General features: G+C 44.7%; 2 protein-coding genes and 1 pseudogene across 3 annotated transcripts in view; 1 reads left to right on the top strand and 2 right to left on the bottom strand.

Moving 5' to 3' along the window:
• LOC119951818 (zinc finger protein 239-like) overlaps positions 1-16,894 on the bottom strand; it is a 295,099-nt gene that overhangs the window by 96,416 nt on the left and 181,789 nt on the right. The window lies entirely within an intron of this gene.
• The window catches only part of LOC119951769, a 111,660-nt pseudogene that overhangs the window by 85,024 nt on the left and 9,742 nt on the right, over positions 1-16,894 (bottom strand).
• LOC119951841 (gastrula zinc finger protein XlCGF7.1-like) lies at positions 3,732-8,371 on the top strand. 2 transcript variants are annotated; one of them, XM_038775216.1, is made up of 2 exons: positions 3,732-3,993; positions 7,001-8,371. In XM_038775216.1, the coding sequence occupies exon 2, from the start codon at positions 7,359-7,361 to the stop codon at positions 8,031-8,033; it is 675 nt and encodes a 224-aa protein (XP_038631144.1). In that variant the 5' UTR covers positions 3,732-3,993; positions 7,001-7,358; the 3' UTR covers positions 8,034-8,371. The 2 variants fall into 2 exon arrangements, with proteins under 2 accessions (XP_038631144.1, XP_038631145.1); XM_038775217.1 differs by lacking the exon at positions 3,732-3,993 and adding an exon at positions 4,316-4,491.

The following is a 16,894-nucleotide window of genomic DNA, read 5'->3' as shown; positions in this document are numbered from 1 at the left end:
ATTTAGTTTAGAATCAAATGAGTTTGATTTGACAGTTAGCTGTCAATCTTCAATGTGCAGCATTAGCTTTAAATGTTTCATATCTGAATACTTGTGTATGTTATGGAATGCGATTCTGTGCTATTATCGCAACCAGTTTAAACTAGACTTCTGCTGACTTTGCTATTTTCCACATTGTGGACATTAGCGCCTTAATGTTGCTATGGTGCCTGCCCTGTCCTTGGAATGATATCTGGTATGGCTTGTGTTTTAATGTCACACTGTCTTGCAAATGTATTTGTTAGAACAATGAAGCTCAGTAAAAGTGCTGTTTTAATCTATAATGGAATTACGCTGTGTCATGCTGTTTTGTTTCTGTTCTGTTGAAGCTCTCTGTTTTGCGATGACCTGAGGTTATAAGTGTTGAAATCCTTAATTTTAAATGGGTATTTAAAATTGGGGCTTAATATTTACGCTAAATAGCTATCTTTTACCTATCAGGTGTATTAGAAAATAGTTGGTTTCTAGAGAAGCCATGTTAAATTCTAACATGTGACAAGATCTTTATTTCAGAAATTAATACTGTATAAACGTGAATGCTTCGACGCTGCTGAGTGAGCATTAATTGTTGAAACAAATAAATTCTTCAATAATTTTGACAAGAAAGAGAACATTAAATTGTGTCAATGTCTGGCTCAACCACAAGGCTGTTTGTTGAATCCAATCAAGATGAGTAAGAAATAAAGCTATTGTCTTTCACAAACTGTCTTTTTGAACCCGTTTACCTTGGAGTGACCAAATATATTAATTAAAGATTATTGTTTTATTTAGCCACCAATCAGTAAAAGATGATTGATCCTTAATTCAGTTACAATGAATGAATCAATAATGAATCAGTAGTTCTCGTAAAAGACTGATTTTTATTTGCTGTAAAAATGTAAAAGCAGGGCAGCAGAGTGGCACAGTGGTTAGCACTGCTACCTCATGGTGCCGAGGTCCCAGGTTCGATCCCAGCTCTGGGTCACTGTCTGTGTGGCGTTTGCACATTCTCCCCGTGTTTGCATGGGTTTCGCCTCCACAACCCAAAGGTGCAGGGTAGGTGGATTGGCCAAGCAAAATCGCCCCTTTATTGGAAAAAATGAATTGGGTACTCTAAATTTCTTAAAAGCTTAATTGCTGTATATGTAAAGAATGTTTTGGGCTGCATGGTGGTGCAGTGGTTAGCACTGCTGCCTCACGGCGCCAAGAACCCGGGTTAGATCCCGGTCCAGGGTCACTGTCCATGTGGAGTTTACACATTCTACCCGTGTCTGTGTGGGTCACACACCCATAGTCCAAAAAAATTGTGCAGGAAAGGTGGATTGGCCACGCAAAATTGCCCTCAATTGGAGAAAAATAGTTCGGTAGTCTAAATTTATACATTTTTAAAAAAGGACTGTGTAATGAAGATAAATGTACTGACAAGAGAGACCTTCAAGATCAGATTAACCTCATCATTTGATGTTGTAAAATAAGGGATTCTAGAAGCAGATAAAAGGATAGTATGAAACAGTTCTATTGTATTCCTGCCTAAGTTAATGAGAGAAGGTGGTGTCAGTAATTGGGGATCCAATTCAATTAATCTAGTGACCAAATTGACCAATTGTCATGTTATGAGGTAATGGTCACTTTTGGGATAAAAGTAGAGGTTCCGAACGTCTTCCTTGCTTGCCAAGTACTGAAGACTCCTGAGGTCGAGTTCCAAGGAAATTACTGTCAAATAAGGAGCCAGACTCCCGAGTCTGAATTCCACAAGAATTACTGTTAAAGAAGGAGCCAGAGAGGGTTACGCTGCTACACACTGAATACCCACATGAAGTTGGAAAAGTCAATGCCTTAAAGTTCAGTAAACCTTTTTCTTTTCATAAACTTTTTTTTGAATTTACTATCCAGAGAATTCTGCTTTTGTCTTAATTGATTCAAGTCCTGTTCAAACTAAAGTGAATTTATTAAATGGTAAGTTGGAGGTAGCTGAAATCAATTATGCTCTTGATAACAAGATCAGTATCTTCAATTAAAAACCTTGCATTTCTATAGCACCTTTCACAACCACAGAGCGTCCCAAAGTGCTTCACAACCAATTAAGTACTTTGAAGTATCATCACTTTTGTAATGTAGGAATCGTGGCAATCAATTTACACACAGCAAGATCCCACAAACAGCAATGTGATATTGAGCAGATGATCTGTTTGTAGTGATGTTGATTGAGGGATAAATATTGACCAGGACACTGGGGTAACTCCTCTGCTCTTCTTCAAAATAGTGGCTGTGGGATCTTTAACATCCACTTGATAGGGTCAGACAACGCCTCAGTTGAATATCTTATTTGAAAGAAGGCTGTTCTGACAGTGCAGCACTCCCTCAGCGCTGCGAGGAGGAATTTTGGATGTAATTTCTGTCCTCCAGTCCCTGGACTGCGACTTGAACCTACCTTCTGACTCAGAGGTGAGAGAACTGCCCACTGAGCCACAGCTGACACTATAGACAATACAAAGTTAGAAAGTGAAAGTTACCCATTAAAACTCCCACCCTTTGCCTCCAGTGCCTAAATGTAAAAATAAAAACCCCAGTATAAATAACATGGATTTCATAGAATTTGCAGTGCAGAAGGCCATTCGGCCCATCGAGTCTGCACTGGCTCTTGGAAAGAGCACCCTACCCAAGGTCAACACCTCCATCCTGTCCCCATAACCCAGTAACCCCACCCAACACTAAGGGCAATTTTGGACACTAAGGGGAATTTATCATGACCAATCCACCTAACCTGCACATCTTTGGACTGTGGGAGGAAACCGGAGCACCCGGAAGAAACCCACACAGACACGGGGAGGATGTGCAGATTCCGCACAGACAGTGACCCAAGTTGGAATCGAACCTGGACCCTGGAGCTGTGAAGCAATTGTGCAATGCTACCATGCTGCCCTTTGACGGACAAATATTGAGGTGTTGGTTTCAAGTCACAAGTTTTGACTACCCATTTGAGCCTCGGGCACTTTTCTGTCTCCCCATTGCTCATGTCAATCACAGGCAGCGACGGAGCTGAGGGCTGAATTTAACTGAGAATAATGCTCCAGTTGGCAAACTTCCATGAATGTCACACAATTTATGTAAAAAGCTAAATTCAGATTTAGAGAAGACAGATTTTTAATTGGTAGTTTAGCACACTGGGCTAAATTACTGGCTTTGAAAGCAGGCCAGCAGCACAGTTCAATACCCATACCAGCCTTCCTGAACAGGTGCTGGAATGTGGTGATTAGGGGCTTTACACAGTAACTTCATTGAAGCCTACTTGCGACAATAAGTGATTTTCCAGTTTTCATTTCAAGGGTAATGGAGAACTGGCAGTATGGTGGAATGAAAGCCTGGATGAGAAGAGCCATCATAGAATGGCAGAGCAGACTGGATGGGCCAAATGGCCTACCTCTGCTCCTATATCTTATGACCTTCTGAAAGGGGGAGACATTGATTTGCTCCCAGATGTTGCCCAGAGGAGGAAATTTTAGTCTGAAAATCATTGTCCAACCTCCATATTGTGACATCACAAAGGAGGTCATCCTCTAAATCAGCCAATAGGAATAAATCCGTTCCGCAGTGACGTCACTGCATTTGAGCGCACCCGTCTGGCGCGAGGACACGGGAGCCCCGCCCCCACCCTTTGTTCCCCCTCCCCCAGGACATCGTCATGTCGGTTTCCGGCAACCGGCTGACAGCTCCGGCCGGAGCGAGAAGACCCTCCCAATCCAGGACTGCGCATGTGCAGGGTGAGCTCACTCCAGATGACTTTACCGCTGGCTTGTGCCCACTGGGAAGATTGGAGGACCGGAAGGACTCTGTCCCTCCGACAATCAGAGCTCCCCCATTGTCTCAATGCGGAAGCTGGACATGGAGGTTTCTGTCGAGCAAAGCTGTTGTTCTCCAACTCTGAGTGAGTTTGAGCTGCACACAGACTGAAATCTCCTCCTGTCTCCAACATCTGTGAGTAAAACACTTTCTTTTCTCCCCCTTTCCATTTATTTTCTCATTCTCACCTTCAATTGGTGACTTGCAGCAACTGAAGGGAAAGGAAGTGAATCCAGGGAGGGTGCAGACTCTGGAAAGCTTGGCCCAGGCCTCTCTCTCTGAAAGATGTTGACATCCTTTGCTCCCTCAGTTTGACACTTATTTGTCTGGCTAAAAGGATGGTCTCTTTCCTAATGTCCACAATTAAAGGGCTGGTTTCCCCAGGCGATGGTTTACATTTAAGGGGACAGTAAACAGGGCAAATCCAACTCAGCTAATTCCTTCTCTGTCGGTCTCTTGTCCATCATCAGCAAAGTGATGGAAGTAGCCATCAAAGTTGCTATGAAGTGGCACTTATTCTTTAATAACCTGCTCCTGGATGCTCAGTTTGGGTTCCGCCAGGGTCACTCCGCTCCTGATCTCATTACAGCCTCAGTTGAAACTTGGACGAAAGAGCTGAATGACAGAAGTGAGGTAAGAGTTACTGCCCTAGACATCAAGGCAGCATTTGACCTAGTATGGCATGGAGCCCCAGCTAAACTGGAGTCACTGGGAATCGGGGGATACATTTCCACTGGTTGGATTCATACCTGGCACAAAGGAAGATGGTTGTGGTGATTGGAGGTCCAATCTCAGCTCCAGGACATCACTGCAGGAGTTCCTCAAGACAGTTTCCTTGACCCAACCATCTTCAACTGCTTCATTAATGATCTCCTTTCCATCATAAGGTGAGAAGTGGTGATGTTTATGGATGACTGCACAATGTTCAGCACCATTCTCAACTCCTCAGATAATGAAGCAGTCCAGGTCCAAATTCAGTAAGACCTGGACAATATCCAGGCTTGGTCTAATAAGTGGCAAGTTACATTTGTGCAACACAAGTGCCAGGCAATGACCATCTCCCACAAGAGAGGATCTAACCACCAGCCCTTGACATTAGTGGCATTACCATCGCTGAATCCCCCATAACCAACATCCTGGGGGTTACCATTGATCAGAAACTGAACTGGACTAGCCATATTAATATTGTAGCTACCAGGACAGATCAAGGGCTGGGAATCCTACGGTGAGTAGCACACCACCCGATGCCCCAAGGCTTGTCCACCAGACATCTACAAGCACAAGTCAGGAGTGTAATGGAATACGCTCCACTTTGCTGGATGAGTGCAGCTCCAACAACACTCAAGAAGCTCAACGCTGTCCAGAACAAAGCAGCCTGATTAATTGTGCTGCTTTCCACAAACATTCAAACCTTCCACCACCGATAAACAGTAGCAGCTGTGTATACCATTTACAAGATACACTGCAGTAACTATAAACGTTCCTCAGACAGCACCTTCCAAACCCATAACCACTGCCATCTTCGAAGGACAAAAGCAGCAGATACCTGGGACCCTCACCACCTGGAGGTTTGCTTCCAAGTTACACACCACCCTGACTTGGAAATATATTGCCGTTCCTTCACTGTCCCTAGGGCAACATCCTGGAATACCCTCCCTAACAGCACAGGGGATGTAGGGCAGCACGGTGGAGCAGTGGTTAGCGCTGCCTCTGGGTCACTGTCCGTGTATAGAGTATAGAGAAATACAGCACAGAACAGGTCCTTCAGCCCACTATGTTGTGCCGAACTTTTGCCCTAGGTTAATCATAGATTATAATAGAATTTTGGACACTAAGGGCAATTTATCATGGCCAATCCACCCAACCTGCACATCTTTGGACTGTGGGAGGAAACCGGAGCACCCGGAGGAAACCCACGCACACACGGGTAGAATGTGCAGACTCCACACAGACAGTGACCCAAGCCAGAATCGAACCTGGGACCCTGGAGCTGTGAAGCAATTCTGCAATCCACAATGCTACCATGCTGCTCTCCCCGTGCCTGTGTGGGTTTCGCCCCCACAACCCAATGATGTGCAGGGTAGGTGGATTGGCCATGCTAAATTGTCCCTTAATTGGAAAAAATGAATTGGGTACTTTAAATTTATAAAGAACAAATTTTTAAAAAACAGCATAGGGGATGTACCTACACCTCAAAGACTGCAACAGTTCAAGAAGGCAACTCACCACTACTTCAGAAGGGTAACTGGGAATGGGCAATAAATGCTGGCCTAACCAGCATTGTCCAAATCCCGTAAATTAATTTTTAAAAATTTAATATCGGACAGAGATATGTCGAGTGTTATATGGTATGTTTTATATATATTATTGATGGTTCTGTAATAAAATACATGAATTATCAGTTCTGGTTTTGTAATATAGTACTGTACCCACATTATATATTTCCAGTCAGACAGTCATTGCAGCACTGACAGAATCCATTTGGGAACTCAAGTCAATGCTGACTCTCTGTACAGTAATCCAGTCAGTCCCATTCCCCCTCAATATGCCTGTTCCCCAGCAAGTTTATTTTCTTCAAGTGGCCATCCTACTCTATTTTAAATTATTGATCATCTTGACTTCCACAACCCTTGTGGGCAGTGAGTTCCCTGTCATGACCATTCCATGACTAAATAAAATTCTTCCTCAGATTTCCCTATCTCTAATCAGTAAATGTCCTTATATGGAGATTCTCTCCTCTTGTACAGGTTTTAGCGAGTTTAGATTTGTTGATCAGCACCTTCAGGAAAATTGGGAGGGACAGTAAGTGAATACAGTCTGTATATTACACACATTTTTCATCCAGTAATATCGACATATATCTGTCTGGCAGCCTGCATGAAGATTTTCAGGTCTCTGTGTCCAGGACAGGAAGTAGTGAGCTTGGATCTGTCAATCAGCCTGAATCAGCACCTTCAGCAGAATTGGGAGGGTCAATATTAGGTACAGCAGAGTGAGAATGCAGAGAGAGTCTGTGGGATTGAGATTTAGAGCATTTCAGTGAAAGAGAGAGAGGAAAGAATGTTCGATAGAAACTAGAATTGTCTGTTCTGTGTTACTATCCTGTACTGACAATGATTACTATTGTAAAATCTGTTTGCAGGAAGTTCGAACGAGAAGAATTTAAGGCTGATATCTCAAACTAAATATGACGTCAAGAACTGACTGAGTCACTCAATTCTTGGGATCATCGGCCTTGGAATCTAGAAGGAGAAATGTTTGTCTATTCTGTCTGCTTCAAGAGATTTTAAACATCAGTGTGTCTGGAAAAACACTGAGACACAAACACATACCCGTGTGAGTCTGTTACAGAGCACTGACTGGAAAGAGCTTTAACCAGTGACTAAGACTGAAAACAATACTACACCATTCACAGCAGGGAGAGACTGTACACGTGTTCGGTGTGTGGACGAGGCTTCAACTGATCGTCCAACGCGGTGAGACGCAAGGTCACCCGGACCATGGAGAAACCATGGAAATGTGAGGACTGTGGGATGGGATTCATAGCCCCATGCCAGCTGGAAAGTCATCAACGTAGTCACACTGGAGAGAGGCCTTTCACCTGCTCTCAGTGTGAAAAGGGATTCACTGACATTGGCAGCCTGCGGAGACATGAACGAGTTCACACTGGGGAGAGGCCGTTCACCTGCACTGTGTGTGGGAAGGGATTCACTCGGTTACCCAACCTGCAGAGACACCAGACAGTTCACACCAGGGAGAAGCCGTTCACCTGCACTGTGTGTGATAAGGGATTCACTCAGTTATCCACCCTGAAGAGACACCAGAGCGCTCATACCGGGGAGAGGCCATTCATCTGCTCTGTGTGTGATAAGGGATTCACTCAGTTATCCAACCTGCAGACACACCAGCGACTTCACACTGGGGAGAAGCCGTTCATCTGCTCTGTGTGTGATAAGAGATTCACTCAGTTATCCAGCCTGCTGAGCCACAATGTCACTCACACCAATGAGAGACCCTTTAAATGCTCTGACTGTGGGAATGGGTTTAAAAGCTCTCAGGTACTGATGATCCATCAGCGCATTCACACTCAGGAGAGACCGTTCAGCTGCTCTCACTGCACAAAGAGGTTTCGATCCTCAGCCAAACTGATGAAACACGAGCGAGGTCACACCTAACAATGAAGCAGAATACCCGTGGCCTTGTTCATCGTGGCCGGGGACTTTAACCAGGCCAACCTCGAGTGTACAGCCAAAATTCCACCGCCACATCTCCTGTCCCAACAGGGGCCCCAACATCCTTGACCACTGCTACACAAACATCAAGGGCACCTCTCAATCCATCCCCCACTGCACTTCGGAAAATCGGACCACAAAATGGTGCTCCTTCTATTGGCATACCAGCAGAAACTGAACGGGAGAATCCGGTTAAGAAGGTCGTGCAATGCTGGTCCGAGGCAAAAGAAGAGCTCCTACGCGACTGCTTGGAGTCAGTGGACTGGTCCATATTCAAGAACTCAGCTGCCAACCTAAACGAGTTTGCCAGCACCATCACAGACTTCAGCAGCAAGTGTGGAGAAGATTGTGTGTCAAAGAAGGTAGTATGTACGTTACCCAACCAGAAACCATGGTTTAATCGGGAGATTCACTCCGTACTGAAGGCCAGGTCTGAGGCATTCAAGACAGGCGACCCTGACCTATACAAGAAATCTAGATACGACCTCCACAAAGCCAACAGGGACATCAAGAAACAATACCAGACTAAGCTAGAGTCACAGACTAATGACATGGACTCTCGTCGGTTGTGGCAAGGCTTCAACAACATAATGAGCTGTAAAGCCGAGAAGAATCTTTGGCAACAGGGCACCCCTCCCCGACAAATTCAATGCATTCTATGTTCACTTCAACAGGAAACCATCAAACCTTTGTCAACTGCCCCAGCAGCCTTGGACACACAAACCTGTGACATACCAACCGTCACAGCCTGTGACCAGAAGGTCGGCCTTCTTGAAAGTGAACCCTTGATAAACGGCAGGTCCTGACGGGATCCCTGGTCGTGCACCCAGATACTGTGAGGACCAACTGGCGGATGTGTTTCCGGACATCCTCAACCTCTCCCGACTCGGTTCCGAGATTCCCACCTGCTTCAAGAAGACCACCATCCATACCGGTGCCAAAGGAGAACCAGGCAACGTGCCTCAACGACTACCATCCGGTGGCCTTGGCATCGATCATTATGATGAGCTTCGAGAGTTTGGCCATGAGACACGGCAACTCCAGACAGCCAGAGTGCCTTGATCCACTGCAATTCGCAATCACCGCAACCGGTCCACCGGAGACGCCATGGCCCTACCTGTCCACCGCAGACACCATGGCCCTACCTGTCCACCGCAGACACCATGGTCCTACCTGCCACCGCCATCTCCATGGCTCTACACTCATTCCTGGAGCATCTCGACAACAAGGACTCCTATGTCAGACTCCTATTCATTAACTACAGCTCTGCCTTCAACTCCATAATCCCAGCCAAGCTCATGTCAAAACCTAGGACTTGTCTCCTCCCCCTGCAACTGGATCATCAACTTCCTGACCCACAGACAGCAATCAGTAAGGATAAACAACAATGCCTCCTCCTTTGCGTTAGTCCTCAATACCGGGGCCCCACAAGGCTGTGTACTTAGCTCCCTACAATATTCCCTGTACACACACGACTGTGTGGCAAAATTTGGCTCCCCCTCCATGTTTGCCAATGACACGACTGCAATGGGTCAGATCTCAAACAACGATGAGTCAGAGTACAAGAGGGAGATAGAGAACTTAGTGGCGTGGTGTAATGATAATAATCTCTCCCTCAATGCCAGCAAAACGAAGGAGCTGGTCATTTACTTCAGGAAGCAAAATATCTTGCATATCCCTGTCTGCATCAATGGTGCCGAAGGGGAGATGGTTGACAGCTTCGAATTGCTAGGTGCGCAAATCACCAACAATCTGTCCCGATTCACCAACGTCAACACTACAACCAAGAAAGCACAACAGCGCCTATACTTCCTCAGGAAACTAAGGAAATTCAGCATGTCTACAATTATTACAGATTCACCATAGAAAGCATCCTCTCTGGCTGCAGCACAGCTTGGTATGGCAACTGCTCGGCCCAAGACTTTAAGAAACTACAGAGTCGTGAACACAGCCCAGTCCATCACATGAACCTGTCTCCCATCCATTGACTCTGTCATGGCTGATATGTTCCCAGTGCCCCATTCTATCCCTGCAGCCCTGCAATTTAGTTCCCTCAAATACCGATCCAATTTCCGTTTGAAATCCTCCATTTCCACACAACACCTCCCCCTCACCGGTGGCGAGTTCTAGGTCATTACCATTCGCCGCATCAAAATATTCCCCCACCCCCCCCCGCCCCTCCAACTCGATTTTCAAATTTGCTGATGACACCACCGTGGTGGGTCGGATCTCAAACAATGACGAGACAGAGTACAGGAATGAGACAGAGAATCTGGTGAACTGGTGGGACGACAATAATCTCTCCCTCAATGTCAACAAAATGAAGGAGATTGTCATCGACTTCAGGAAGCGTAGTGGAGAACATGCCCCTGTCTACATCAATGGGAACGAAGTAGAAAGGGTCGAGAACTTCAGGTTTTTAGATGTGCAGATCACCAACAACCTGTCCTCCCCCCCCACCCCCCATGCTGACACTATAGTTAAGAAAGCCCACCAACGACTCTACTTTCTCAGAAGACTGAGGAATTTTGGCATGTCAGCTACGACTCTCACCATCTTTTATAAGTGCACCATAGAAAGCATTCTTTCTGGTTGTATCACAGCTTGGTATGGAGCCTGCTCTGCCCAAGACCGCAGGAAATTACAAAAGGTCATGAATGTAGCCCAATCCATCACGCAAACCAGCCTCTCATGCATTGACTCTGTCTACAATTCCCGCTGCCTCGGAAAGGCAGCCAGCATAATGAAGGACCCCACGCACCCCAGACATATTCTCTTCCACCTTCTTCCGTCTGAAAAAGATACAAACATTTGAGGTCATGTACCAACGGATTCAAGAACAGCTTCTTCCCTACTGCCATCAGACTTTTGAATGGACTTACCTCGTATTAAGTTGATCTTTTCTCTACACCCTAGCTATGACTGTAACATTATATTCTGCAGTCTCTCCTTCCTTCACTATGTATGGTATGCACTGTCTGTATAGCATGCAAGAAACAATACTTTTCACTGTATACAATACATGTGACAATAAATAAAATCAAATAAACTTGTCATAATCTTCTCCACCTCTCTCAAATCTCCCCTCGACCTTCTTTGCTCCAAGTTGAACAATCCCAGCCTGACCTTAACAAACAAACAGAATATGTTAATACCTGGGATTGGACGGGAATGTTTAATTTCTGTTTGAAAGATACTGGGAATATTGTCCTGGATAATAAATGATTGGAATGTTTACCTTGGGTGTGGTTGAATGGAATATATCAATCTGGTATCTACCTACGCTCTAGTGAAAGTCTGGAATGTGCAGATGGGATGAATAAGTTGATCACTATCTCTTGGAAATATTGACATGCTTTTACAAAAAATTTAGAGGACCCAATTATTTTTTTCCAATAAAGGGGCAATTTAGCGTGGCCAATCTACCTACCCTGCACATCTTTTGGGTTGTGGGGGTGAGACCCACGCAGACACGGGGGAATGTGCAAACTCCTCACAGACAGTGACCTGGGGCTGGGATCAAACCTGAGTCTTCGGCGCCATGAGGTAGCAGTGCTAACCACTGTGCCACCCAGATATATTTACATCCTGGCCCATGAACTTTGTTTTTAAGAAACCTACATTTGAAAGTCCGGCCACGACATGAAATATCAGCACCATAACAGGGCAGATCAGAAAGACAGACACTCACTTTGATATTTTCATTAGCGCATCTGAGAGTTAAGAATATGTGACATGATTTTGGGATCCCGGTGTGGGTGTGCAGTTGTGATTTGTTACATGTGAAAAATAACAAGTCTAAATTCATGGTGAAATGGACTGAAGACCGGGTCCCAAACACACACAGCTACTGGAGACACAGCAGGAGATGAAATGGTTAATGTGGCCAGGGGATTGAGACACCATTGTGACATCATCAAGACATTGACACACACTCCAGAGAGAAACTGACTTTAAAACAATCCGGATAGAATTAAACACACTGGACACGGGCAAAGTGGGAGTGAAATTAAAGCGATAATGGGACAAGGAAGGGCTTGGGAGAAATAATACTGAGTAAGAACTGTCCACAAAGAGAGAGCTGGAGAATCCTTTACATCCATGTTTGATCTGTTGCTTGAAGCATCTGTCCTAATGTGCCAGTGACCTAGAACTCACGGCGCTCCTTCAGGAGAAAATATTGAGTAGATGTTACCCCAGGCAAGGCCAGAACAGAAATGGGAAAATAACTGAATGAAATTCAGTGAGGGGTCGGTGAGAGTTTTTCTCCCCCTCTCGGTGTGGAGTGTAAGATTCCTGAGGACTCCCTACTTCAGGTTTTCTTACTAATTAGTGAACATTAAATTAATTTCTATGACTGGCTGTAGATTTATTTTGAATTTGCTTGTTACACTTCCCCTGTTTTTATTCCTGTTGTGATTACGCTCTGGGTAAGGATGGTTGACAGGTGACAGGATGGGAAATTGTGGTTTGGGTCTTCACTGACCAAATGTTTTATTGATCCGAAAGGTGTAAAAGGGACCAAACTCCAGCAGAAATTGAGCAGAGCTGAGAACAGACGACTTGCTGTGTGGGAACAGGGAGATAAACAGCTCCCAGAGGACAGAGAAAACAAGAGTCCTGGAATCCTAGACAACACCTGGGTGTCAAGGCCACCATGTTTTCACTGCTTGGCACGGGAATGCTGACTCCCTGTACCGGGGACGGAGCGTGGGGAAGACAATTGTTTGAGAGTTTGACGTGGCTGTGACGGGTACAGATGGTTCAATGACAGGCTTTGTAATTGGTCCATGTGTAAGGAATCTTTTTTAAATCCTTGTCTGATCCATGTCTCCCTTTTTATTACTGTCTTGTTCGCTGCTGCACCATTGCAGATTCTGGGTTTGAACTACACACTTTGGAAATGCCCAGCTGCAAGCTGTTAGTTGAACTGACCAAAGGGATTCACGTCTGTGCTGTGTGGTCGGGTCCCGTGATGTCATTTTGATGGACTTGGCTAGCAGTCAATCAGTTCTTCTAAAATTCCGAGATTTACTTCATTCTGATTGGTGGAACCCTTCAGAAACTTCTGAAGGGAAGGCTAGGAGAAGAAGCAATCTCCATTTTAATTCACTTCTATTTAGACATAGAAGGCAGCACACAGCAAGTCTGGACTCTTTATTACCTCTCTGCCTGGTGATTTAAAATACTTCCAGCCAGCCTGTGAAAGTTCCACTGGAAGCTAAAGCAGATTCTCTCTCAGCTGAGGGCTTGTGACCAAATATCTTCCTCTTTCTGCACAACCTGGGAGCTGTTGGCAAGTGGTCATCTCTGTTCTGATGAGGCAACTGTGAGGCCACAGCTCTGAGTTTTCTCTCAGCTGTTGGACTCCTCCTGAGGGTTCCGGATAAAGAGAGGGGCCATTGAAAATCCATTTAAAACTCTCATGTTGAGAACTTCAGTGAGGCTGATCATCCGCCTGCTGGCCCATCAGTGACCCTGACTCCACCACTCCCTGGGGAAGAGAGATTCACAGACCCATAGACCTCAGCGGAAAGAAATATCCTCATCTGTGTCTTCAATGGGAAACCCCTTTTAAATGTAGTTCTAGTCTCTGCCACAAGGGGAAACATTCTCTCCTCATTCTCTCTGTCAGTTCCACCCAGGACTTCGCGCGTTTCAATAAGATCATCTCTCATTGTTCTAAACTGCAATGGATACAGTCCCAACCTGTCAAACCTTTCCTCAGAGGATAACCCCCTCATTCCAGGAATCCGGAGAGTCAATCTCCTCTGAACTGCTTACATTGCAATTATCCCATTTCTGAAATAAGGAGACGCAAACTGTACACAGTGCTCCAAATATGGTCTCACCAAGGCCCTGTACAACTACACCAAAACATCCTGAGTTTAATATTCCAGTCTCTTTCCATCTATACCTGCCTGGGGAAAGCAGGCAGCATAATTAAAACCCCTCCCACCCGGCTTACTCACTCTTCCAACTTCTTCCATCGGGCAGGAGATACAGAAGTCTGAGAACACGAATGAACAGTCTCAAAAACAGCTTCATCCCCACTGTCACCAGACTCCTAAATGACCCTCTAATGGACTGACCTCATTAACACTACACCCTGCATGCTTCATCCGATGCCAGTGCTTATGTAGGTACATTGTATATCTTGTGTTGCCCTATTATGTATTTTTTAAATTTCTCTTTTCTTCCCATGTACTTAATGATCTGTTGAGTTGCTCACAGGAAAATACTTTTCACTGTACCTCGGTACACGTGACAATAAACAAGTCCAATCCAATCCAAACAACAATATTTAATTGGCCTTCCTAATCTGCTTTATCTGCAAACTGACTTCTTGAGGTTCCTGTATCAGGACATCCAGATCCCTCTGTACCTCAGAGTTCTGCAATCTCTCTCCAATTAAATAATGCTCAGTTTAATTTAACCATTTTTGCCAAAGTGGGCACGCTCACATTTTCCCACCTTATGCTTCATCTGTCAATGTGTTCCCACTCAATCAGTTTATTGTCCTTTGCAGACTCCTTAAGTCCACTTCACAAATTACTTTCCTACCTGTCTTTGTGTCATCAGAATATCTAGCTGCCATACATTCAATCCCATCATCCAACTCATTAATATAGATTGTAAATAGTTGATGGCCCAGCACTGATTCTTGTGACACTTCTCACATCTTACCAACCCAAACGTAACCCATTTATGCCCCCTCTCTGCTTCCTGTTAGCTAACCAACCCTCTATCCATGCTGATCTATTGCTCCTCCTCCCCCCCCCCCCCCCCCCCCATGAGCTCTTAATATGTGTAGTAACCTTTGATGTGACACCCTGGGGAATACCTTCCGGAAACCTAGGTAAACCACATCTACAGGTTCCCCTTTATTGACATCCCTTGTTACTTCCTGAAAAAGACTCAATAAATTAGTCAATCCGATTGACTTCTGAACCATATTTTCAAACATTGTGTCAAAAGAAAACTAAAATCTCCTCTCCGCCTCTGGCTCCTTTACCAATTAGCTTAAGAGAAACTCACTTTCAGTTAAAGAGCCTGTCAACGTCTTTCAGCCACTTTTCCCTAAAGCGAATGAATTTGAGCAGAAAAATACCACCAAAATCAAATATTTTCAATGAAACAAGTTTATTAATAAAATAGAACATGGTTTTAAATAATATTGGAACATTACTTGTGGATCAAAGACAACCAGAGTAAAAGAATAACCATGAAAGGATGTTCACAATGTTCGGGATGCCAACATGTTCTCTTTGGTTCCTCTGTAGCCTGTTCCCGTGACTCCCCACTTTGAACACAGGAGCACTGAACCCCGGGTTCAAGACACCATCAGACCTGATTATCCCCATCCCTTGATTTCCAGTCAGTCCTTATTAGTGTGACACCCATGGCAGATTCCCAACTGGGGCACAGGCCCTGTTATTCTCAGCTAAATTCAGCCCTCAGCTCTGTCGCTTGGCTGTCATTGACACAATCAATAACAAGTCAGAAAGGTGGCCGAGGCTCAAATGGAAGACAAAACTTGTGGATTAGGATCTCTGTAAAGATCAGTAACTTCAAAACAAAAATCAAATCCCCAGTCAACAAATTACAGGATCACATGACAGGACATAAGGTTTTATAACTTTTACTGCAACAAACAAACAAGAAGCAACATTAACTAAATATTATTTTTGTAGGAAACCTACACCTTAAAAGTATCAGTGCAAAGTGATTATTCATTCCTGAGGGCTCTGTTCTTTTCTTTTCCCAATCTGGTAGCCCTTAGCTGCAGAACTGTCTTTCACAGTGAAAGATTGGCTGGCGACCAGAAAACTGAGACTAGCATAAATAGGTAATTTGCAGGTTGGCAAGATGTAACAAGAGGTGTGTCACAGGGATCAGTGCTGGGGCGTCAATCTTTTACAATTTGTATCAATGACTTGGATGATGGGTCTGAAGGTATGTTTGTTGAGTTTGCTGATGATGCAGGCAAAAAGGAAAAGGAGGTGGTGTTGCATTGATAATGAAGAATGGCATCAGTACAATAAGGGAGGATCTCAGATCAGGAATACAAAATGTGGAATCTGTTTGGGTGGAGCTAAGAAACAGCATGGATTGGGTTTGGTGCCAGAGGCACATTGCTGCCTACTCACCCCGAGGAGGTTGTACAGATTTTACAGTGCAGCTCCTTCACCTGATGAAGGAGCTGTGCTCTGAAAGCGAGTGATTCGAAACAAACTTGTTGGATCTTAACCTGGTGTTGTAAGACTTCTTAACATGGATTTAGGAATAGGAAATCATGTTTGACGAACCTTTTGGAGTTTTGAGGATGTTATGAACAGAATTGATGAAGAGGAGTCCGTGGACATGGCACACTTGGATTTTCAGAAGGTTTATGATAAACACCCCACAGGAGGTTAGTCAGTAAAATGAAAACACATGGGAGAGGAGGGAATATACTGGCATGGAGTGAGGATTGGCTAACAGGCAGAAAACGGAGAGGAGGAATCAATGGGTCATTCTCACCATGGCACGTTGGGACTAGTGGGTACCACAAGAATCAATACTTAGGTCCCAGCTGTTCACAGTTTATACAATGATTTGGATGTGGGGCCAAATGTAATATTTCCAAGTTCACCGATGACACAAAGCTAGGTGGGAATGTGTGTTGTGAGGAAGATGTAAAACGGCTACAGGAGAATTTAGACAGACTCAGTGAGTGGGCAAGGACATGGCAGATGGAATACAATGTGGAAAAATGTAAGATTATCACTTTGGTCGAAGGAACCGATGAGCAGAGTATTTCT

Source organism: Scyliorhinus canicula, chromosome 17, assembly GCF_902713615.1.
Source record: "Scyliorhinus canicula chromosome 17, sScyCan1.1, whole genome shotgun sequence".
NCBI lineage: Eukaryota > Metazoa > Chordata > Chondrichthyes > Carcharhiniformes > Scyliorhinidae > Scyliorhinus > Scyliorhinus canicula.
This window is presented reverse-complemented; position numbering and strand designations above follow the sequence as displayed.